The sequence below is a fragment of the Camarhynchus parvulus genome, unplaced genomic scaffold (assembly GCF_901933205.1).
Source record: "Camarhynchus parvulus unplaced genomic scaffold, STF_HiC, whole genome shotgun sequence".
Taxonomy (NCBI): domain Eukaryota; kingdom Metazoa; phylum Chordata; class Aves; order Passeriformes; family Thraupidae; genus Camarhynchus; species Camarhynchus parvulus.
The window spans coordinates 207757-230255 of record NW_022148347.1 but is presented as its reverse complement, the minus strand read 5'-3'; the positions used below and the strand labels follow the sequence as shown (position 1 = coordinate 230255).

General features: G+C 63.1%; 2 protein-coding genes across 2 annotated transcripts; both read right to left on the bottom strand.

The window, feature by feature from the left end:
- Window positions 1–209: 209 nt before the first annotated feature.
- Window positions 210–16899, bottom strand: VARS1 (valyl-tRNA synthetase 1). Its single transcript, XM_030970322.1, is given in 34 exon segments — window positions 210–336; window positions 457–606; window positions 859–977; window positions 1019–1065; window positions 1319–1431; window positions 1640–1806; window positions 2402–2528; window positions 3175–3327; window positions 3836–3909; window positions 5076–5154; window positions 5404–5472; window positions 5577–5681; window positions 6314–6439; window positions 6889–6959; window positions 7321–7363; window positions 7366–7428; window positions 7868–7958; window positions 8375–8470; window positions 8533–8574; window positions 8759–8862; window positions 9252–9376; window positions 9745–9874; window positions 10195–10292; window positions 10646–10763; window positions 11630–11749; window positions 11846–11927; window positions 12845–13009; window positions 13776–13900; window positions 14366–14466; window positions 14976–15063; window positions 15130–15278; window positions 15653–15809; window positions 16202–16348; window positions 16759–16899. Coding segments are annotated over 34 exon segments (3621 nt in total). The 5' UTR covers window positions 16867–16899; the 3' UTR covers window positions 210–267.
- A 1932-nt stretch (window positions 16900–18831) lies between these two features.
- LSM2 (LSM2 homolog, U6 small nuclear RNA and mRNA degradation associated) lies at window positions 18832–21052 on the bottom strand. Its single transcript, XM_030970328.1, has 5 exons — window positions 20997–21052; window positions 20543–20610; window positions 19939–19969; window positions 19776–19835; window positions 18832–19292 (listed from the first exon to the last, which is right to left on the bottom strand). The coding sequence occupies exons 1-5, from the start codon at window positions 20997–20999 to the stop codon at window positions 19167–19169; spliced, it is 288 nt and encodes a 95-aa protein (XP_030826188.1). The 5' UTR covers window positions 21000–21052; the 3' UTR covers window positions 18832–19166.
- Window positions 21053–22499: the final 1447 nt, after the last annotated feature.

The following is a 22499-nucleotide window of genomic DNA, read 5'->3' as shown; positions in this document are numbered from 1 at the left end:
TAATTATGGAATTAATTAAAGGTTTTTTGTAAAAATTCGGTCCCGGCGTCTCTTTAGGGTTAAAAAGGGGGAGGGGTCAGAAGTGGCCCCGCCCACCAGGCCACGCCCATAGCAGGACGCAACATGAGCCCCCACCTGCGGCCACGCCCACCCCATTGTCCGGGTGAAGCCACGCCCCCCCAGGGGTCCCCCAATGAGCACAAGGTGGAGGCGGGGCCAAGCTAGGCTTTATTTGGGGAGGGTTCCTGAGGGGATGGGGGGGAGGGGTCACAGCATTTTCCTCATCAGCTCCTCGGCTTCCAGAACGTTCCGCAGCTCCGACTCCAGCTGGGCCAGCTGCGGGGGAAGCAGGAACCCCAAAATCCCCCCAGAAACCCCCAAAATCCCCCAAAAAAATTCCCAAAAATCCCAAAAAACCCCCAAAATCCCAAAATCCCCCAGACCCCCCTTGCCCACCTTGGCCTCGTCGTTCTCCTGCACCTGCGGCGGAACCTTCTGGGCGTACCCGGGGCCCGCCCGGCGCTCCCGGAGCCGCTCCAGGGCCCGGCCGAGCTCCCGGCGGCGCCCCCCGAGCCGGGCCAGCTCCGAGGGGGGGTCCACGATGCCCTGAAATGGGGGAAAAAATGAAAAATTGGGAAAAAACCCGAAAAATGGGGAAAACCACCCCAAAAAAATGGGGGTGCGGTGGGGCTGTGATGGCATGGTGGTGCTGGGGACCCCAAAGCCCCCAAAATGACCCCAAAACTGCCCAACATGGACCCCAGAGTGACCCCAAAGCCCCAAAGGGACCCCGCCCACCCCGCTGACGTCACTGTGTCAATGATGACGTCACCCCGATGACGTCACGCGGTGCCTCACCTGCAGCAGCAGGTGCACCGCAGCCGGACGCCGACGCACGCGCGCAGCCCGGGGGGCGCCCCGACGCGGCCCGGGGCCCCCCACCCCCCAGCAGCGCACGCCGGAGCCCACCCCGCGCACTACAAACGAGTAGAGCCCCCTGAGACCCAAAAAAACCCAGCCCCAGGACCCCGGGACCCCAGCTCGGGTCTGGGGTCTGCAGGAAACCTGGGGGCACAAAACGAGGGGTTAGAGACCCCCTGAGATCCCTGGAGACCCCCTGAGAAAACCCAGAGACCCCCAGAGGAGCCCCCAGAGCCCCCCAAACCCGAATTTGAGACCCCGAAGCCCCCCACCCAGCTCACACGGGGCTGTGATGCCCAGGACCCCCAAACCCCCATAAAACCCCGTTAACCCCCATTTAACCCCCCCAAACCCCCATTAACCCCCCCGGAGCCCCGACGCCCCCTCCCCAGCTCACACGCGGGGTCTCTGGCGGGTCAGCCCGTGCGCCGCCCTCAGGCTCCTCAGCGCCCTCACGATGCTCAGCACGAACTCCATGGTGGCCTCGGCCTCCTCGTCCTGCCAGCAGAACTGGGGGGCACAGCGGGGGGGGCGGGGGGCGTCAGGGACCCCCTGGGACCCCCAAAACACCCAAACCCCACCCAGGAACCCCCCAAAACCCCCCAGGACCCCTCAGGACACCCAAATCCTCCCAAGGACCCCCAAATCCCCCTGAGCCCCATAAACACCCCCTGGGATCGCCCCCAGGACCCCCCAGACCCCCCCGGGACCCCCAGACCTGCTCGGGCTCGGGGAAGGGGGCCAGGCTGACGCTGGGGGGCGCGGGGGGGGCGCGGGGCAGGCGCTGCCACAGCTCCTCGGCCAGGAAGGGCATGAAGGGGGCGAGCAGGCGCAGCCCCCCGTCCAGGCAGAGCAGCAGCGTGGCCCTGACGGCCGCCAGGTCACCTGGGGACCATCGTCATCATCATCATCATCATCGTCATCATCGTTGTGATCAGCACCCCAAAAACCCCCAAAAACCCAAAAAACACCCAAACCCCACAAAACCCCCCCAAAACACCTGCCCAGAGCAGCAGCGTGGCCCTGACGGCCGCCAGGTCACCTGGGGACCACCATCATCATCATCGTCATCATCACCACCATCATCATCGTCATCATCATCATCATCATCATCGTCATCATCACCATCATCATCATCAGCATCATCATCGTCATCATCATCGTCATCATCACCATCATCATCATCATTGTAATCAGCGCCATAAAAAACCCCAAAACCCCCCAAAAAAACCCCACAAAAACCCCAAAAACCACCCAAAAACCCCAGAACCGACACCTGCCCCCCGTCCGGGCAGAGCAGCAGCGTGGCCCTGACGGCCTCCACGTCACCTTCATCATCATCATCATCATCATCAGGAACCCCAAAAACCCCCAGGATCCCCCCAAAATCCCCCTGGGACCCCCAAAAAACCCTTGGGAACCCCCAAAAACCCCTCAGGACCCCCAAACCCCCCAGGACCCCCCGCCCCTCCCCCCTCACCTTGCTCCTCCTCCTCCTCGTCGCCGTCGCGCCCCTCCCCCTCCTGCTGCCCCTCCCCCTCCTCCTCCTGCCCCTCCCCCCCGGGCTGGGCGGGGGTCGCTCGGGCCAGCACCGGCTTCACACATTCCTGGGGGGGGAGAAACGGGTCAAAAAACCCCAAAAACCACCCCAAAAACCCCAAAAAACCATCCCAAAACCCCAAAAACCACCCCGAAAACCCCAAAAAACCATCCCAAAACCCCCAAAAACCCCAGAAACCACCCTGAGAACCCCAAAAAACGCCCAGGGAACCCCAAAGAACAGACAGGGAACCCAAAAAACACCCACAAACCCCAAATAACACCAGGGAACCCCAAAAACAGACAGGGAATCCCAAAAACTACCTGTGGACCCCAAATGACCCCCAGGGACCCCAAAGAACAGCTGGGGATCCTAAAAAACACCCACGGACCCCAAAAACCACTCTGGGGACCCCAACACCAGCCAGGATTGCCAAAAACCACCCAGAAGTCGTGCACGGCCGTGGTGGCCCCGTAGAGCTCTGTACCCCATAACCCCCATAACCCCCATGAACACCCCAATGTCCCCAATGTCCCCCCAATGTCCCCAGTGTCCCCATACCAGGTACACGTCACAGAACTCATAGACCCAGAACCCGTGCACGGCCGTGGTGGCCCCGTAGAGCTCTGTACCCCCATATCCCCCATAAACCCCACAGACCCCATGAACACCCCAATGTCCCCCCAGCGTCCCCAGTGTCCCCAAGGCCATACCAGGTACACGTCACAGAACTCGTAGACCCAGAAGCCGTGCACGGCCGTGGTGGCCGCCGGGAAGTCGAAGCCGCCCAGGGCGGCGCCGCAGCCCCGCACGGCCCGGCTGAGGCGGCTGCGCACCCAGCGCTCGGCCAGCGACCCCCGGGGCACCTGGGGACACCAAAGGGACATTGGGGACACTGTGGGGACATTGGGGACACTGTGGGGACATTGGGGACATTGGGGTCATTGGGGACATTGGGGTCATTGGGGACAGCAGGGGGGTCAGGGGGACATTGGGGGGACACCGGGGGCACATTGGGGTCATTGGGGACACAACAGGGACATTGGGGACACTGGGGTCAATGGGGACATTGGGGTCAATGGGGACACTGGGGGGACATTGGGGTCAATGGGGACATTGGGGTCAATGGGGACATTGGGGAGAATGGGGGCTCAGAAAACCCCATGGGTTGGGAGGGGGAAGTCTCAGCCCCATAACTGGGGGGCTCAGGGGGTTCAGGGGGTCCCAAGGGAGTCTCGGGGGTGTCCCGGGGGTCTCTGGGTGTTCAGGGGGGCTATGGGGGGTGTCAGGGGGGTCCCAGGGGGTCCCGGGGGGTACCTGTGTGTCCGGGGCGGGGGCTCCCCCCTGAGCGCGGCGCCCGTCACACCGTTAGACCGCCAACGGGGAGGGGAAGGGGGAAAAAAGGGGGTACCCCAGCACGCGCCCCACGTCCAGGTTAATGTCCCGGCCTGGGGGCAAAACGGGGCAAAATGGGGCAAAATGGGGCAAGGGGCAAAACGGGGTAAAATGGGGCAAAATGGGGCAAAATGGGGTAAAAATGGGGCAAAAGGGGTAAAATGGGGCAAAAAGAAAAGGGAAAGGGGAAGTACCCCAAAAAGGTTAATCGCTGGGGGTAAAACGGGGTAAAATGGGGTAAAATGGGGTAAAATGGGGTAAAATGGGGCAAAAAGGGTCAGGTACCCCAGCATGCGCCCCACGTCCAGGTTAATGTCCCGGCCTGGGGGCCAAACGGGGCAAAACGGGGCATTGGGGTAAAATGGGGCAAAATGGGGCAAAATGGGGTAAAATGTAAAAACGCCCACGCAGGGCAAATAGGGGAAATGGGGTAAAATGGGGTAAAATGGGGTAAAATGGGGCAAAACGGGGTAAAATGGGGCAAAACGGGCAAAATGGGGTAAAATGGGGCAAAAAGGGTCAGGTACCCCAGCACGCGCCCCACGTCCAGGCTGATGTCCCGGCCTGGGGGCAAAATGGAGGGGTTGAGGGGATGTGGGGTGGGTCTGGTGTATTTTTGGGGTATTTTGCATTGGTTTTGGGTTTGTTTTGGATTTGTTTTGGGATGTTCTGGCGTGGTTTTGGGGTGTTTTGGGGTGTGTTTAGGGTGTCAGGACGGTTTAGGGTGTTTTGGGGTGTTATTGGGGTGTTTTGGCTTGGTTTTAGGGTGTTTCTGGGGCGGTTTGGGGCAGTTTCGGGTTGGTTCTGGGGTGTTTCTGGGGTGTTTCTGGGGTGTTTTTAGGGTGTTTTTGGGGTGTTTCTGGGGTGTTTTGGGGTGGTTTTAGGGTGTTGGGTGTTTTGGGGTGTTTTTGGGGTGTTTCTGGGGTGTTTCTGGGGTGTTTCTAGGGTGTTTTTAGGGTGTTTTAGGGTGTTTCTGGGGTGTTTCTGGGGTGTTTTTGGGGTGTTTTGGGGTGTTTCTGGGGTGTTTTGTGTTTTGGGGTGTTTTAGGGTTTTTGGGGTGTTTTGGTTTTTGGGGTGTTTTTGGGGTGTTTTTGGGGTGTTTTTGGGGTGTTTTTGGGGTGTTTCTGGGGTGTTTTTGGGGTGTTTTTGGGGTGTTTCTGGGGTGTTTTTGGGGTGGTTTTGGGGTGGTTTTGGGGCGGTTTGGGGCACTCTCGGGTACCCTGAGCCGTGTAGGCGCAGAGGGCGAAGCGCAGCGCGTCCGTCCCGCACTCGGGGATCCCCTCGGGGAAGTCGCGTTTCTGGGGGGACACAGGGGATAAAGAGCCCCCAAAAACACCCCCAAAACCCCAAATCCCTCCCAAAACAACCCCCCAAACCCCCCCCCAAAACCCCCCCGGCCGCCCCCACATCCACCCCAAATTTCCTTCAAATCCCCCAAATTCCCCCTGGATGCCCCAAATCCACCCCAAATCCCCCCAGACCCCACAAATCCCCCAAATCTCCCCCAAAATCCCCCAAATCCCCCCCAGGACCCCCCAAAATCCCACCTGCCCCTCCCGGGCCCGCTCCAGCTCTGCCGGGTCCAGGTTGCTGCTCTCCAGCTGCTGGTGCAGCTCCTGCGGGGATTTGGGGCTTTTTTGGAGGTTTTCGGGGGGTTTTGGGTATTTTGGCTGGGTTTGGGGTGTTTTTGGGTGGTTTTGGGGCGTTTTTGGGGTCCCACCTGCAGCGTGACCCCCGTGATGACATCCAGGGGGTCGATGACGTTGCCCAGGGATTTGCTCATCTTGCGGCCGTGGGCGTCGCGCACGATGGCGTGCAGGTACACCTGGGGGGACAGGTGGGGACAGGTGACACACCTGGGACAGGTGACACACCTGGGGACACCTGGGGACAGGGCAGGTACACCTGGGACAGGTGGGGACAGTCGGTGACACACCTGGGGACACCTTGGGGAGGGCAGGTACACCTGGGGGGACAGGTGGGACACCTGGGGACAGGGACACACCTGGGGGGACAGGTGGGGACAGTCGGTGACACACCTGGGACAGGTGACACACCTGGGGACACCTGGGGACAGGGCAGGTACACCTGGGGGGACAGGTGGGACACCTGGGACAGGTAGGGGAGAGGTGACACACCTGAGGATGGTGGGGCCGGGGGGTTTGGGGGCATTTTTGGGGTTATTTTCACGCGTTTTGTGGGGGATTTTAGAGGTATTTTTGGTGGCGCTTTGGGGTGGTTTTGGGGTGATTTTTGGGGTGGTTTCAGGTGGTTTTGGGGTCCCACCTCATGAAAAGGCAGCCTCCCAGTAAGGGCCAGCCCCGCATCACCACTGGGGGGTTTTGGGGTGGATTTTGGGGTTATTTTGGTTGCATTTTGAGGAGTATTTTTGGGGTTATTCTCGGGGTTATTTTTGGGGTGATTTTTGGGGTGATTTTCGGCGTTTTGGGGTCCCACCTCCCGGAAGGGCAGCTTCCCGGTCAGCGCCAGCCCCAGCATCACCATCCTGGCCACCCAGAAGAACAGGATGTCGTGCCCGGTCTCCAGCAGCGAGCCCGGGTAGAAACGCTCCAGGTCGGGGGTCTGGGGGACCCCAAAGTGAGAACGGGACCCCCAAAAAACCCCAAACCCCCCAAATCCCACCCAGGGACCCCAAAAACCCCCAAACCCCCCCAAATCCCACCCAGGGATCCCCAAAAACCCCCAAAACCCCCCAAATCCCACCCAGGGACCCCAAAAACCCCCAGGGACCCCCAAAACCCCAACAGGGACCCCGGGTAGAAACGCTCCAGGTCGGGGGTCTGGGGGACCCCAAAATGGGAACGGGACCCCCAAAAAACCCCCTGGGACCCCCATAAACACCTCCAGGGATCCTAAATCCCCCCCCAAAAAACCCCAAAATCCCCCCAAAAATACCAGATCCTCCCTGGGACCCCCAAAATCCTCCCAGGGACCCCAAAAACACCCCCAGGGGCAAAGCGGGACCCCCAAAGTGAGAATGGGACCCCCAGGGACCCCCAAACCCCCCGGACCTGGTCGGGCCAGCCGAAGATGGAGAAGGGGAAGAGGCCGGAGGAGAACCAGGTGTCCAACACGTCCTCGTCTGCAGCAGAGTGACCACAGAGTGACCAGAGAGTGACCACAGTGACCACAGTGACCAACAGGAGCCACAGTGACCAGCAGGGACCAACAGAGTGATCATCAGAGTGACCAGAGGGACCACCAGGGGTGGCCACAGTGACCAGCAGGGACAGCAGGGGCCAGAGTGATCACAGTGACCATCAGCGACCACAGAGGGACCAGGAGGGGCCAGGAGTGACCACAGTGACCATCAGTGACCATCACAGGGGCCAGGAGGGGCCAGGAGTGACCACAGTGACCATCAGTGACCACAGAGGGACCAGGAGTGACCACAGTGACCATCAGTGACCCGCTCATTGCCCCCCCCGTGCCCCCAGCCCCACCTTGCCTCAGCCTGACCAGCTCGGGGCTGACCCCGCCAACGCTGCGGCCGCTTTGGCCCGAGCCTCGTCCGGGGAGCGCCCGCTGACCCAGAACCGCTCGTCTTCATCCTGGAAACCAAAAACGCCCAAAATCACCCCAAAAACTGACCCCAAAACTGACCCCAAATGACCCAGAGTGCCCGCTGACCCAGAACTTCTCATCTTCATCCTATGACCCAAAAAAGAACCCAAAATAAACCCAAAAATCACCCCAGAGACCCCGCTGACCCAGAACCGCTCATCCTCGTCCTAAACCCCAAAAAACCCCAAAATAAACCCCCAAAAAAACCCCCAGAAATCACCCCAGAAACCCCTCCTGACCCAGAACTTCTCATCTTCATCCCGCGACCCCAAAAACACCAAAAATCACCCCAAAAATCACCCAGAGACCCCCCCAGTCCCCTCCCAGTACAAACCAGTAACCCCGAATCCCCCTTTAACCCTTTCCCAGTTTATCCCAGTACATCCCAGTTTATCCCAGTATAATCCAGTACAAACCAGTGCTCACCTGTCCGGGGGGCACCTGGGGGTCGTCGATGGTGACGAAGTAGGCGGGGATGCGATGGCCCCACCAGAGCTGCCGGGAGATGCACCAGTCCCTGCACAGGTAGGGACAGGTGGGACAGGTGAGGGACAGGTCAGCACACCTGGGGCAGGGCTTCACCTGTGTCCATCCAGGTGAACCAGGTGTGGGGCAGGGTTTGGGGCAGGTGTGGGTGTGGTTCTGGGTGTGGTTCTGGGTGTGGTCTCACCTGATGTTGTCCATCCAGGTGAACCAGGTGCGGGCGTGGCCGGGCAGGTGTGGGTGTGGTTTTGGGGTAGGGTTTTGGGGCAGGTTTTGGGGCAGGTTTTTGGGATGTGGGTGTGGTTTTGGGGCAGGTTTTGGGGGGCACGTTTTTGGGATGTGAGTGTGGTTTTGGGGCAGGTTTTTGGGGCAGGTTTTGGGGCAGGTTTTTGGGATGTGAGTGTGGTTTTGGGGCAGGTTTTTGGGCAGGTTTTTGAGGTGTTCTCTCACCTGATGTTGTCCATCCAGGTGAACCAGGTGCGGGCGTGGCCGGGCGGGTGCAGCCTCAGGTCCCCCCCGCGCCCGCACGGCCCGCCGCTCGACGCCCTGAGCGGCGGGAGCCCTGTGCACTGTACACCTGCGTCACGAGTGTACCACTGGGAATTAACCACGGGGGCACGGCCCGCGGCTCCAGGACGTCCTTGGAGCGGCTGGGGACAGGTACAGGGTCACCTGTGACACCTGAGCGTCACCTGTGTGTCACCTGTGTCCAGGTGTGTCCCCACCCTCACCTGCACATGGGCACCACCATGGGGTTCTCGCTCACCCCCGTGTCCCCAGGTGTGTCCCCAGGTGTGTCCCCAGGTGTGTCCCCTGTCCCCAGGTGTCCCTCACCTGCAGATGGGCACCACCATGGGGTTCTCGGTCACTCCCCGGAACAGCCCCCGCTCCTTGAGGGTCTCCAGCAGCGCCTGGCGCGCCTGGAACCGCGGCATGCCCTGCACAGAGTGACCATGAGCAGAGTGACCACTGAGTGACCATAGTGACCACTGGTGACCACTGAGTGACCACAGCGACCACAGCCCCACCGAGCGCGCCTGGAACCGCGGCATGCCCTGGGCAGACTGACCACAATGACCACAGAATAACCACAGAATGACCACTGAGTGACCAGAACACCCCAAATCCCCCAAAATAACCCAAAATGCCCCGAATGGCCCCAGACTGACCAAGAAGGCGGCGGGCACGTTGACCACGGCACCATCCTCGCTGATGACCGCGGCCACGCCCAGCCCATGACCCAAAACTGCCCAAAATAACCCAAATCCCCCAAATCCCCCAAAACACCCCAAATCCCCCAGAACGCCCCGAACGGCCCCAAACTGACCAGGAAGGGCGCGGGCACGTTGACCATGGTGCCGTCCTCGCCGATGACCGCGGCCACGCCCAGCCCGTGGCGCTGCCCCACCTCGAAGTCGGCGGCGTCGTGGGCGGGGGTGATCTTGACCGCGCCTGGGGGCGGGGCCAGAGGGGCTGGGACACGCCCACGCAGGGACACGCCCGGCCTGGCCACGCCCAGGTGCGGTCGCAGTGGCCACGCCCATGGGTATGTAAAGGGACTAAGCCACTCCCCTTTAGGCCACACCCACTTGAGCCACACCCCAAACCGGCCACACCCAAGCAAGCCACACCCCGCTAAGCCACACCCCAAAACAGCCACACCCCCAAAGCCACACCCCAAACCAGCCCCACCCAAAGAGACCACACCCCCAAATAACCACACCCCTCCAAGCCACACCCCTGCAAGCCACGCCTCCAAACAGACACACCCCTAAATCACCACACCCCCTCCAAGCCCCGCCCCCGGCCCCGCCCCTCACCGGTGCCGAACTGGGGGTCCACGACGGCGTCGTGCAGCACGGGCAGGACCCGGCCCGTGATTGGGTGACGCACGCTCCGACCACGCAGGTGCTGGGGGGACAGAGGGGGCGGGGCCATTGGGGACAGGTGTGCCCAGGTGTATCCCAGGTGTGACCCCAGGTGTATCTCAGGTGTATCCCAGGTGTACCCCAGGTGTGTCCCAGGTGCCCCCAGGTGTGTCCCAGGTGTATCTCAGGTGTACCCCAGGTGTGCCCAGGTGTACCCCAGGTGTGTCCCAGGTGTATCCCAGGTGTATCCCAGGTGTATCCCAGGTGTATCCCAGGTGCACCCAGGTGTATCCCAGGTGTATCCCAGGTGCACCCAGGTGCATCCCAGGTGTGCCCAGGTGTATCCCAGGTGTGCCCAGGTGTATCCCAGCTGTTTCCCAGGTGCCCCCAGGTGCTGCCCACCTGGTGCACCCAGGTGCACCCGGGGTGTACGCCAGGTGTCCCCAGCATTGTCTCCAGCTGTTTCCCAGGTGGCCCCACGGCCACCGGGTACCGGTCACCTGGGGGCGGGTACCCGGGGTCAGGGTCCCCAGGGGACCCCAAACGCCGTGGCCCCCAAATCCCCTCAGGGACCCCCAAACACCCTGGGAGCCCCTAAACCCCATGGGGACCTCACAGAGACCCCCAAACCCCAGAGCCCCCCATACCACCAGGGACCCCCCAGGGACACCCGGGGACCCCCAAGAACCCCATGCGAACCTCTGAGACCCCCAAATCCCCACAGGGACCCCCATAAACACCAGAGACCCCACAGGGACCCCAGAGGGACCCCCAAGGACCCCACAAACACTCTGCGACCCCCCAAACCCACAGAGACCCCAGAGGGCCCCAGAGCCCCCCCAAAGCCCCCAGCCCCAATTACCAGCCCCCTCCAGGGGGTAGGCGAACGCCACCAGCACCCCGAACTCCACGGGCTCCTCATAGCCCGGGACCCTGAGCAGCGTGCGGCCTCCCAGCTCCTTCTTCTCCACCTGGGGACCCCAAAACACCCCAAAATTACCCCAAAAACATCCCCAAAATTACCCCCAAAACACCCCAAAAACACCCCCAAAATTACCCCAAAAACACCCCAAAATTACCCCAAAAACCCCACTGAGACCCCAAACCCCCCCCAGCTCCTTCTTCTCCACCTGAGAGACCCCAAAAACACCCCAAAATTACCCCAAAAACCCTAATGAAACCCCAAAAACATCCCCAAAACCCCAACCCCCAGCTCCTTCTTCTCCACCTGAGAGATCCAAAAAAATCCCCAAAAACATCCTCAGACCCCCCAAAAAACCCCATTAAAACCCCAAAAACCTCACTGAGACCCCAAAAACCTCCAGGGGGAATTTGGGGGGTCCCTGGGGCAGGGTTTTGGGGTGATTTTGGGGGGATTCTGGGGGGATTTTGGGGTGTTTTGGGGGGTGCCTCAGGGCAGGGTTTTGGGGGTCCTGGGGCAGGGTTTTGGGGTGGTTTTGGGGGATTTTGGGGCGTGTTTGCAGCAGCGTTTCAGGGGATGTTTTGGGGGATGTTTCGGGGTGATTTTGGGTGATTTGGGTACCTTGATGGCCGAGATGGCCGGGCGCAGGGCGCAGCTCCAGCGCACGATTTTGGGGTGATTTTGGGGTGATTTTGGGGCACGTTTGGAGCAGTGTTTTGGGAGGTTTCTGGGGCTGTTTTCGGGGTGATTTTGGGTGATTTGGGTACCTTGATGTCTGAGTGCAGGGCGCAGCTCCAGCGCACAATTTTGGGGTGATTTTGGGGGATTTCGGAGCAGTGTTTCAGGGGATATTTCAGGGGGTGCTTTGGGGGGTTTTGGGGCTGTTTTCGGGGTGATTTTGGGGGTTTTTGGTACCTCGATGTCCGAGATGGCCGAGCGCAGGGCGCAGCTCCAGTGCACGATGCGCCGGCTCCGGTAGATCAGGCCCTGCTCGTGCAGCCTCACGAAGGCCTCGGTGACGGCGCGGCTCATTTTCTGGGGGTCAGGGGGGTCAGGGGGGGTCAGGGGGGGTCGGGGGGGGTCAGGGGGGGTCAGGGCGGTTTGGGGAGCCCCCCAGCGCCCCCCGCTCACCGGGTCCATGGTGAAACAGGCGCGGCCCCAGTCCATGGAGGCGCCCAGGCGCCGCAGCTGCTGGTAAATGCGGTCACCCTTCCTGGGGGCACGGAGAGGGCCAGGGGTTACACTGGGGTCACGCTGGGGTCACTCAGGGGTGCCCTGGGTCACTCTGGGGTCATTTAGGGGTGCCAGGGGTCACTCTGGGGTGCTGGGGATGACCCTGGGGTCACTCTGGGGTCATTCTGGGGTCACTCAGGGGTCACCCCTGGGTCACTCACTCGTCCTTCCAGCGCCACACTCCCCCAGCACTCACACCCCCCCTACTGGTCACTCAGGGGTCACCCAGGGGTCACTCAGGGGTCACACCCCCATTGGTCACTGGGCCAGTGGTCACTCACTCACCCCCCCTCGGTCACCCCGGTATCCAGTGGTCACACTCGTCCTTCTGGCACCACTCCCCAGCACTCAGAGGTCACATCCCCCCCCAGTGGTCACCCAGGGGGTCGCTCAGGGGCGTCACTCAGGGGCCCCCCCCTCGGTCACTCAGGGGTCACTCATCGGGTTCACACCCCCGCAGTCAGGGGTCACCCAGTGGTCACTCAGGGGTCACACCCAGTGGTCACTCAGGGGTCACTCAGGGGTCACATCCCCCCCAGTGGTCACTCAGGGGTCACTCAGGGGTCACCCATCGGTCACCCAGTGGTCACTCACTCGTCCTTCCAACGCCACACTCCCCCAGCAGTCAGGGGTCACCCAGGGGTCACTCAGGGGTCACACCCCCCCCAGTGGTCACTCAGGGGTCACACCCCCAGTGGTCACTCAGGGGTCACTCAGGGGTCACCCATCGGTCACCCATCGGTCACTCAGGGGTCACTCACTCGTCCTTCCAGCGCCACACTCCCCCAGCAGTCAGGGGTCACCCAGTGGTCTCAGGGGTCACATCCTCCCCCATCGGTCACTCAGGGGTCACTCAGGGGTCACATCCCCCCCAGTGGTCACTCAGGGGTCACTCACTCGTCCTTCCAGCGCCACACCTCCCGCAGGAAGGCGTCCCGGCCCAGCTGGTGCCGCGTCAGCCCCCGGGAGCGCAGCAGGCGCCGCTCCACGACCACCTGGGTGGCGATGCCGGCGTGGTCACAGCCCGGGGCCCAGAGCGCGGTCAGCCCCCGCATCCGGTGCCTGGGGGGTCATTGGGGGGTCATTGGGGGGTCAATGAGGGGTCACTGGGGTCACTGGGGTCACAGCCCGGGGCCCAGAGCGCGGTCAGCCCCCGCATCCGGTGCCTGGGGGGTCATTGGGGGGTCAATGAGGGGTCACTGGGGTCACTGGGGTCACAGCCCGGGGCCCAGAGCGCCGTCAGCCCCCGCATCCGGTGCCTGGGGGGTCAATGGGGGGTCATTGGGGTCATCGGGGGGTCATTGGAGTCACTGGGGTCATTGGGGTCACTGGGGTCATTAGGGGGTCACTGGGGAAATTAAGGTCACTGGGGTCATTAGGGGGTCACTGGGGAAATTGGGGACATTGAGGTCACTCCACAGACCCCAGGTGGCCACTGGTGACCATTCTACGGGTCACTCAGTGGTCACTCAGGGTCACTCAATGGTCACTCAATGGTCACTCAAGGTCACTCAGGGTCACTGTGGTCACTCAGGGTCACTCATGGTCACTGTGGTCACTCTATGGTCACTGTGGTCATCGGGGTCACTGGGTCACTCTATGGTCACTCAGGGTCACTGTGGTCACTCTATGGTCACTATGGTCACTCTATGGCCACTCGTGGTCATTCAGGGTCACTCAATGGTCACTCAGGGTCACTGGGGTCACTATGGTCACTCGTGGTCACTCGGGGTCACTCAGGGTCCCTGCGGTCACTCATGGTCACTGTGGTCACTCTATGGTCACTCAGGGTCACTCGGGGTCACGCGGGGTCCCTGCGGTCACTCACCAGCGGGTCAGCGTGTCCTGGATGGCCACGGTCAGGGCGTGGCCCAGGTGCAGGGTCCCGGTCACGTTGGGGGGGGGGAGGCACATCACGAACACGCCCCGGGGGTTGGGGGCGTCCAGGGAGCGCTGGGGGACACGGGGGTCAGGGACCCCAAAACTGCCACAAATCCCCCCAAAAATACCCCCCAAAACCCCCCAGGGATCCCCAAAACTGGCCCAAACACCCCAAAAACTGCCCCCCAAGAACTACCCCAAACCCCCCCAAACCGCCCCAGGACCCCCCCAGACGCATCTAAAGACCCCCCCAGACCCCCCCAGGACACCCCCAAACCCCCCAGGACCCCCCCAGACCCATTTAAAGCCCCCCAGACCCCCCCAGGACCCCCCCAGACCCATTTAAAGCCCCCCAGGGCCGCACTCACGCCCCACTCGGGCCGGAAGAAGCCCTCCTGCTCCCACCAGCTGTACCAGAACTGCCCCAAACCCCCAGAACTCCCCAATCCCCCCAGAACTGCCCCAACCCCCAGAACTACCCCCAAACCCCCCAGGACCCCCCCAGACCCCCCAGACCCCCCCAGGACCCCCACTCACGCCCCACTCGGGCCGGAAGAAGCCCTCCTGCTCCCACCAGCTGTACCACGCCGCCTCCACGTAGCCGGGGCTGTAGCTCTCGGGGAGGGGTCCCCCCACGTCTGGGGAGGGGTCCCTGGGCTCAGAGCCCGCCCTGGAACCCCCCTGTGCCCCCAGAGCCCCCCAGACCCACCGAGGGCCCCAAAAACCCCCTGAGCCTCACATGGAGCCCCCCAAAACCCTCCTGAGACCCCCGAAAATGCCCCCAAAAGCCACCCGAGACCCCCCAAAACCCCCCCACACACCCCCCAGACCCCCCACACCGTCCTGAGACCCCCACAAACGGCCCCCAAACCCCCCAAGAGCCCCCCAAACCCTCCTGAGACCCCCAAGCCCCCCCCCCAAACACCCCCAGATGTACCCCAGACCCCCGAACACACCTGGAGCCCCCCCAGACCCCCCCAAAACCCCCCCAGACTCCCCCAAACCCTCCTGAGACCCCCCCAGACCTCCCCAAGATCCCCCCACACCCCCCAAACGCCCCCAAGACCCCCCAAACCCTCCTGAAACCCACCCAAAACCCCCCAAAACCCCCCAGACCCCCCAAACCCCATCTGAGACCCCCCCTCACCCTTCTTGCAGCCGGGGGGGGTGGGGGTCTCGTAGCGCAGCCCCTGCAGCTCCCGCCGCGCCTTGCTGGGCTTGGCCTTGGCCTGGGCCTGGGGGGGTCGGGGGGGTCAGGGGGGCCCGGGGACCCCCGGGGACCCCCAGGGACCCCCCCCCACCTGCAGCTGCCGGTTCTTCTCCTGCTTTTGCTGGAATTTCTCCATTTTCTCCCGTTTCTTGGCCTCCTTCTTCAGCTGCGCCGCGCTCTTGGCTGGGCCGGGGGGCTCGGCCGGGACCCCCCCCGGGACCCCCGCCCGGGGCTGCTCTGCTGGGCCAGGAGGGCACAAAACGGGGTCACAATGTGGGACCCCCAAAAGCGACGGTTTTAGCCCCAAAAACGTCCAAAAATCTCCGCTTTCCCTCCCAAAATCCCCATTTTCCTTCCCAAAACCCCCCAAAATCTCCATTCCCCCCCCAAAATCTCCATTTTTTCCCCCCCAAAATCTCCATTTCCCCCAAAATCTCCATTTTTCCCCAAAATCTCCATTTTTCCCCCCCAAAATCTCCATTTTCCCCCCCAAAATCTCCATTTTTCCCCAAACTCTCCATTTTCCCCCCCAAAATCTCCATTTTCGCCCCCCCAAAATCTCCATTTCCCCCCCAATTCCCCACCCCCCCCTCCCCGTGACCCCCCAGCCTCACCGGCGCTCCCGGGGGTCTCCTGGGGGCGTCCCGGGGGTGTCCCCCCCCCCGCAGAGCCGCACGTCCCCAGCTCGGCCCGGAACTGCGGCAGGCGGACACAGCACCGGAACCAGCGGGAGACCCCCGGGAACGGGGCCCGGGAGGGGGGGTCCAGCACCTGGGGGGGGGCAGGAATATGGGGAGGGGTCACACAGACCATGGGGGGGTCACACAGACCATGGGGGGGTCATTGGGGGAGGGTCACAGGGTCACGGACGGACAGACGGACACGGACGGACACAGGACAGGAACCAGCGGGAGACCCCCAGAAATGGGGCCCGGGAGGGGGGGTCCAGCACCTGGGGGGGGTCACAGGGACATTGGGGACACTGGGGGAGGATCTGGGGGCATTCCCGGGGGTCTCTCACATTTTGGGGAGGGGTCTCACCTGTGTGAAGGGCCCCAGCAGGGCACAGGCCACGGTGACGTCGGCCACGGTGACACTGGGGGGCTCAGGGGGATCTGGGGGCGTTCCCGGGGGTCCCAGCAGGATCTGGGGAGGGGTCTCACCTGCGTGAAGGGCCCCAGCAGGGCGCACACCACGGTGACGTCGGCCAGCGTGACGCCGTCGCCCACCAGGAAGGAGCGGCCGCTGCTCAGGTGGGACTCGAGAGCCCCCAGAGCCCGGAGCAGCTCCTGGAGCCCGTGGGGCCGGGCCTGGGGGGCAGGGGGCGTCAGGGACCCCTCCCCAAACACCCCAATTCCAGCTGTACCCCCCCCAGGGACCCCCCCATGGCCACGGCCACCGCTGCGCCCAGGTCCCCCTCAGCGAACACCACCCACTGCCGCACCAGGGACCCCCCAAACTGCCCCCAAACCGCCCCAAATCTCACTGTAACCCCCCCAATGTACCCCAGGACCCCTCCCCAGCCCCCTCTGACCTGTTTGGGCCCCCCCATGGCAATGGCCGCCGCTGTCCCCAGGTCCCCCTCAGCGAACACCACCCACTGCCACACCAGGGACCCCCCAAACTGCCCCAAAACCCCTCCAAACCCCCCCAAATCTCACTGTAACCCCCCCAAACACCCCCAAACCCCCCCCCAATGGTACCCCAGGACTCCCCTCACCTGTTTGGGCCCCCCCATGGCAATGGCCGCCGCTGTCCCCAGGTCCCCCTCAGCGAACGCCACCCACTGCCGCACCAGGGCGGCCTCGGCGGGGTCGCGGCCGCGCATGCGCGGGGGGCTCAGCAGCAGCGCGGCCGCGCCCGGGCCCAGCAGGGCCCCGCCGGGCATGCGCAGTGCCGGCAGCGGCTGCGGGGGCGGGGCCCCGGCGGCGGGGGGCACGCGCTGCAGCGCCGGGGGCGGGGCCTCGGAGAAGCGCGCGGCGATGAGCATGCGCAGAGCGGCGGCGTCCGCGGGGGGGCGGCAGCAGCAGCACCGGGGGGCGGCATCGCTGGGGGGGGGAATTAAAATATTAATATTAAAAATGAAAATAATTGAAAAATTAACGGGGGCGTCCCCGGGAGGGGCGGCATCGCTGTGGGGGGATAAAAATATTAATATTAAAAATGAAAATAATTGAAAAATTAACGAGGGCGTCCCCGGGAGGGGCGGCATCGCTGGGGGGGGGGGAATTCAAAATATTAGTATTAAAAAGTTAAATAATAAAACTAAAAAATAAAATAAAAGATAAAAAAAATAAACGAAGGGATAATGGAGGGGCGGCATCGCTGGGTGGGAGGAAATAAAAATGGAGAAAAATTTTTAAGACAATTAAAAATTAACAGGGGAAACTGGGGGAGAAAATGGGGGGGAAGTGGGGGGATTGATGGGAGGGAATGGGAGCGTAAAGGGAGAGAAAATTGGGGGGAAATCGGGAGAAAAAGGGGGAAAATGGGGGAGGACTAGGGGGTTAGATGGGGGGGAACGGGGGTCCCGGGGTTCGGAGGTGCCGGGGCTGATTTCGGGGTTTTCGGGAGTCTCCGAGGGCCGCAGGTGGGGCTGGGGGCCGCTACCGGGACCTGTGGGTACGGGGTTTGTTTGGAGGGATATTTTGGGGGGAGTTTGGGGCTTTTGGGGCTCCCGGGGTGGGTCCCGGGGGTCACGTGGCCCTCCCGCCCCTCCCGGTACCTGCGGCGGCGGCGGCGGCGGCGGCACAGGGAGTAGACACGTGGGGCGGAGCGCGCTGCGCATGCGCGGAACCCCGCGCTGCCATTGGCTGGCGCGCCGCGGATTTCCGGCGCCGTCGAGATGACGCAAACGGAGCGCCGAGCCCGCCGCGCTTGGCGCCCCCAGCGGAGCGGAGGAGCAAAAACCGCGCGAGCCCAACGGGGGGGCCGGGAGACCCCCGAAAACCCCGAAATCACCCCCAAAACACCCGAAATCGGCCCAAAAACACCCGAAATCAGCCCAAAAACCCCGAAATCGGCCCGAAAACCCCGAAATGCGAAAACAAACGCAAAACACCCGAATCGGCCCAAAACCCGAAATGGCCGAAACACGAAAGAAACACGAAATGGCGAAAACAAACCAAATCGGCCCGGAAATCACCCCAAAACACCCGAAATCGGCCCAAAAACCCCGAAATCGGCCCGAAAACACCCGAAATCGGCCCGAAAACACCCGAAAACACCCGAAATCGGCCAAAAACACCCGAAATCAGCCCAAAAACCCCGAAATCGGCCCAAAAACCCCGAAATCGGCCCGAAAACACCCGAAGTCGGCCCAAAAACCCGAAATCAGCCCAAAAACCCGAAATCGGCCAAAACCCGAAATCAGCCCAAAAACACCCAAAAATACCCCAGAAACCACTGAAAAACCCCAAAACACCCTAAAAATCCCCAAATCACCCCAAAAACTCCCAAAATCACCCTAAAAACACCATAAATACACCTCAGAATCACTCAAGTCCCCCAAAAACTCCCAAATCCCCCCAAATGCCCCAAACCGCCCCGTGGGTGACGCACACAGAGCGGGGCAGGGCCCGGCATTTATTGGGGTTCGGGAAAGGGGCCGGGGAGACCCCCGGAGCTTGGGGGAGATCAGCCCGGGTTTGGGGAGGGGTCTCTGCACATTTTGGGATGAATTCCCCCAGTTTTGGGGTGAATCCCCCCGTTTTGGGGAAGGGTCTCTGCAGATATTTTGGGCTGAATCCCCAACAACAGACCTGGCTCGATTTTGGGCTGAATTCTGTTCGTGGGAGGGTTGGGTGAATGCCCCTGGGTATTTGGGGTGAATCCCCCCGGATTTTGGGGTGAATCCCCTGGATTTTCAGGAGGGGTCCCCGTTCAGGTTTTGGGGAGGGGTCCCTGCAGATTTTGGGGTGAACCCCCCGATATTTTGGGGCGAATCCCCCCGATTTCGGGGAAGGGATCCCCCCGGATTTCAGGGTGAATCCGCCCCGATTTTGGGGTGAATTCCCCCCAATTTTGGGCGGGATCCCCCCGGATTTTCAGGAGGTTTTGGGGAGGGGTCTCAGCAGATTATGGGGTGAATCCCCCCCGATTTTGGGGTGAATCCCCCCGGTTTCGGGGTCACTGTTTCTGCTGCAGCGCCTCCTTGCGCGCCGCGTCCTGCAGCAGCTGCGTGTCCACCTCGTCCGCGGGCAGCTGCACGTAGCGAACCACGGAGCCGCGGATGAAGCAGTTCTTCACCGACAGCTGGGGAGGGGGCACCACTGAGACCCCTCCCCAAATCACTGACATCCCCCTGAGACCCCAAAACCACAGAGAAACCCCAAAAAAACCCCCCCAAAAAAACCCAAAAATCACCGAGATACACAGAGAGAAACCCCTGAACCGCGGAGCCGCGGATGAAGCAGTTCTGCACCGAGAGCTGGGGAGGGGGCACGGCCGTGAGACCCCTCCCCAAATCACTGACACCCCCTGAGACCCCTCCCCAAATCACTGACACCCCCCTGAGACCCCCAAAACCCACAGAGAAACCCCAAACCCCCCAAAAAACCAGAGGTGCCCCCAAGAACCCCCAAAAAGCACCAAGACCCCACCCCAAAACCACTGAGAGCCCCCCAGGCACCCCCCAAACTTCCCCAGGACCCCCAAAGGACCCTTCAAATCCCACCCAGTGCCCCCCAAACCCCCTCAGGATCCCCCCAAAGACCCCCGAGACGCCCCCAGCCCCACCATGTGCGGGTACTTCTCGGGGTCCGTGACGCTGATGTCGGTCAGTTTGATGTTCAGGTACTGGGGGGGGCACGGGGGGATCAGGGGGGGCTCTGAGACCCCCGGGGACCCCCAGGGATCCCCCAAACCCCCCCAGGACCCCCCCCCGGGACCCCCCACTCACCTGATCCACCGAGTGCAGCGTGCCGCAGATGCTGGGGGGAGACAAGGGCGGTTTGGGGGGTCCTGGGGGGTCTCGGGGGGGTTTGGGGGGGGGAATTGGGGGGCTTTTGGGGTCCCAAGGGAATTTTTGGGGGTCCCATGGGGAGGGGTCCCCGGGGGGAATTTTGGGGGTTCCAGGGGCTTTTTAGGGGTGTTCCTGGAGGGTCCTGGGGGGGATTTTTGGGGTGTTCCCGGGGCGGTTTTTGGGGTGTTTTCGGGTGGTTTTTGGGGTGTTCCGGGCAGTTTTTGGGGTGTTCCCAGGGCAGTTTTTGGGGTGTTTTCGGGCGGTTTTTGGGGTGTTCCGGGCGGTTTTGGGGTGTTCCCAGGGCAGTTTTTGGGGTGTTTTCGGGCGGTTTTTGGGGTGTTCCGGGCGGTTTTTGGGGTGTTTTCGGGCGGTTTTGGGGTGTTCCGGGCGGTTTTTGGGGTGTTCCCGGGGCAGTTTTTGGGGTGTTCCCGGGGCGGTTTTTGGGGTGTTTTCGGGCGGTTTTTGGGGTGTTTTCGGGCGGTTTTTGGGGTGTTCCCGGGGCGGTTTTTGGGGTGTTCCGGGGGTGTCGGGACCCCCGTACCTGAGGTCGTTCTTGAGCTCCACCACCACGTCCTTGCCCACGAGGGACTTGAAGAACGAATAGAACAGCTGGGGGGGCACGGGGGGGTCACAGAGGGGTCAGGGGGGCACGGGGGGGTCACAGAGGGGTCAGGGGGGCACGGGGGGTCAGGGGAGGTTTGGGGGGGGTCAGGGGGGTTTGGGGCATTTGGGGGGCACGGGGGGGATTTGGGCGGGCAAAGGAGTCGGGGGGGCTTTGGGGGGGCTTTGGGGGGGCTTTGGGGGGGTCCCGAGAGGGGCTCGGGGGCGCTCACGGGGGTCGCGTGGGCCCGGGGGGGGCTCAGAGGGTCCCGGGGGTGTTCGGGGGGTCCCGGGGGGTCGGGGGGGGTCGGGGGTCGCGAGGGGGTCCCCAAACCCCCCCGGAATCCCCAAAATCCCCCCCGGGCCCCCCCATCCCCCCCCCGGGCCGCGCTCACCATCGCGGCCCCGAGCGCGCCACGCAGGCCCCGCCCCCTTCCGCCGCCGAGGCCACGCCCTCCGCCCAATCACCGCCCGGGATCAGCACTGGGCCCGCCCCCTTCCCTCGAGGCCACGCCCACGCCTGGCCCGCCTCCTGCCCCACATAGAGCCCCGCCCACGCAGCGGAAACCACGCCCACGTACCCTCAGACAGGCCCCGCCCACTGAGCGGGGGTGGCGGGAAATGAATCAGCCGCCCCCGCGCCGGGTCAAAGGTCACGGGGACCGGGAGGGGTCACGGGACACGGGGGGGACAACGGGGACACCCACGTGTGCCCTGTGACCCCCTGTGACCCCCCTGTGACCCCCCAGTGTCCCCACCGCCCCCATGCCGATATCCCCCCGATGTCCCCTCTGTGTCCCCAACGCCCCGGACATTCCTTGTCCCAATGTCCCCCATGTCCCCCATGTCCCCCATGTCCCCCATGTCCCCCCCTTGTCCCCAATGTCCCCCATGTCCCCCCCTGGCCCCCTGTCCCCCAATGTCCCCACCCCCCGCGCCCCACTGTCCCCAATATCCCAAATGTCCCCATGTCCCCAGTGTCCCCTCTTTGTCCCCAATATCCCAAATGTCCCCATGTCCCCAGTGTCCCCTCTTTGTCCCCCATATCCCGAATGTCCCCATGTCCCCTCCCAGCACTGCCCGGTCCCCAGTGTCCCCTCCGTGTCCCCGTGTCCCCATGTCCCCAACATCCCCTCCATGTCCCCGCATCCACGTGTCCCCCTGTCCCACCATGTCCCCCCCAATGTCCCCCACGTGTCCCCCTGTCCCACCATGTCCCCCACATGTCCCCCCCAATGTCCCCACGTGTCCCCCTGTCCCACCATGTCCCCCACATGTCCCCCAATGTCCCCCACGTGTCCCCCTGTCCCCGTGTCCCCTCCCAGGCCAGCCCCTCCCACGCGGGGCCGGGCGGGGTCCGGGAGAACCGGCCGGGCTGCCGCTGATGGCAGCGGCTGTGTCACCGGCCGGCCTGTCACCTCCCCTGTCACCTCTGTCACCTGCCCTGTCACCTCCCCCCGCCATCGACCTGTCACCGCCCTGGCACCCATGTCACCCACCTGTCACCTGCCCTGTCCCCTCCCCTGTCCCCTCTGTCATTTGCCCCGTCCCCTCCCTGTGACCTGTCCCTGTCACCCCCGTCCCCTCCCTGTGACCTGTCCCTGTCACCTCTGTCCCCTCCCCGTGACCTGTCCCTGTCACCTCTGTCCCCTCCCCGTCCCCTCCGCGGGGATTTAAGGGCGGCCCCGGGGCCACCGCGGCACCGACAACAGAGCAGCCGGTGAGTGGGGACATCGGGGACAGTGGGGACATCGGGGACAGTGGGGACAGTGGGGGGACAGGGAGGGGACAGTGGGGACAGTGGGGACAGCCAGGGGACCGTGGGGACAGTGGGGACATCGGGGACAGGGAGGGGACAGTGGGGACAGTGGGGACAGTGGGGACATCGGGGACATCGG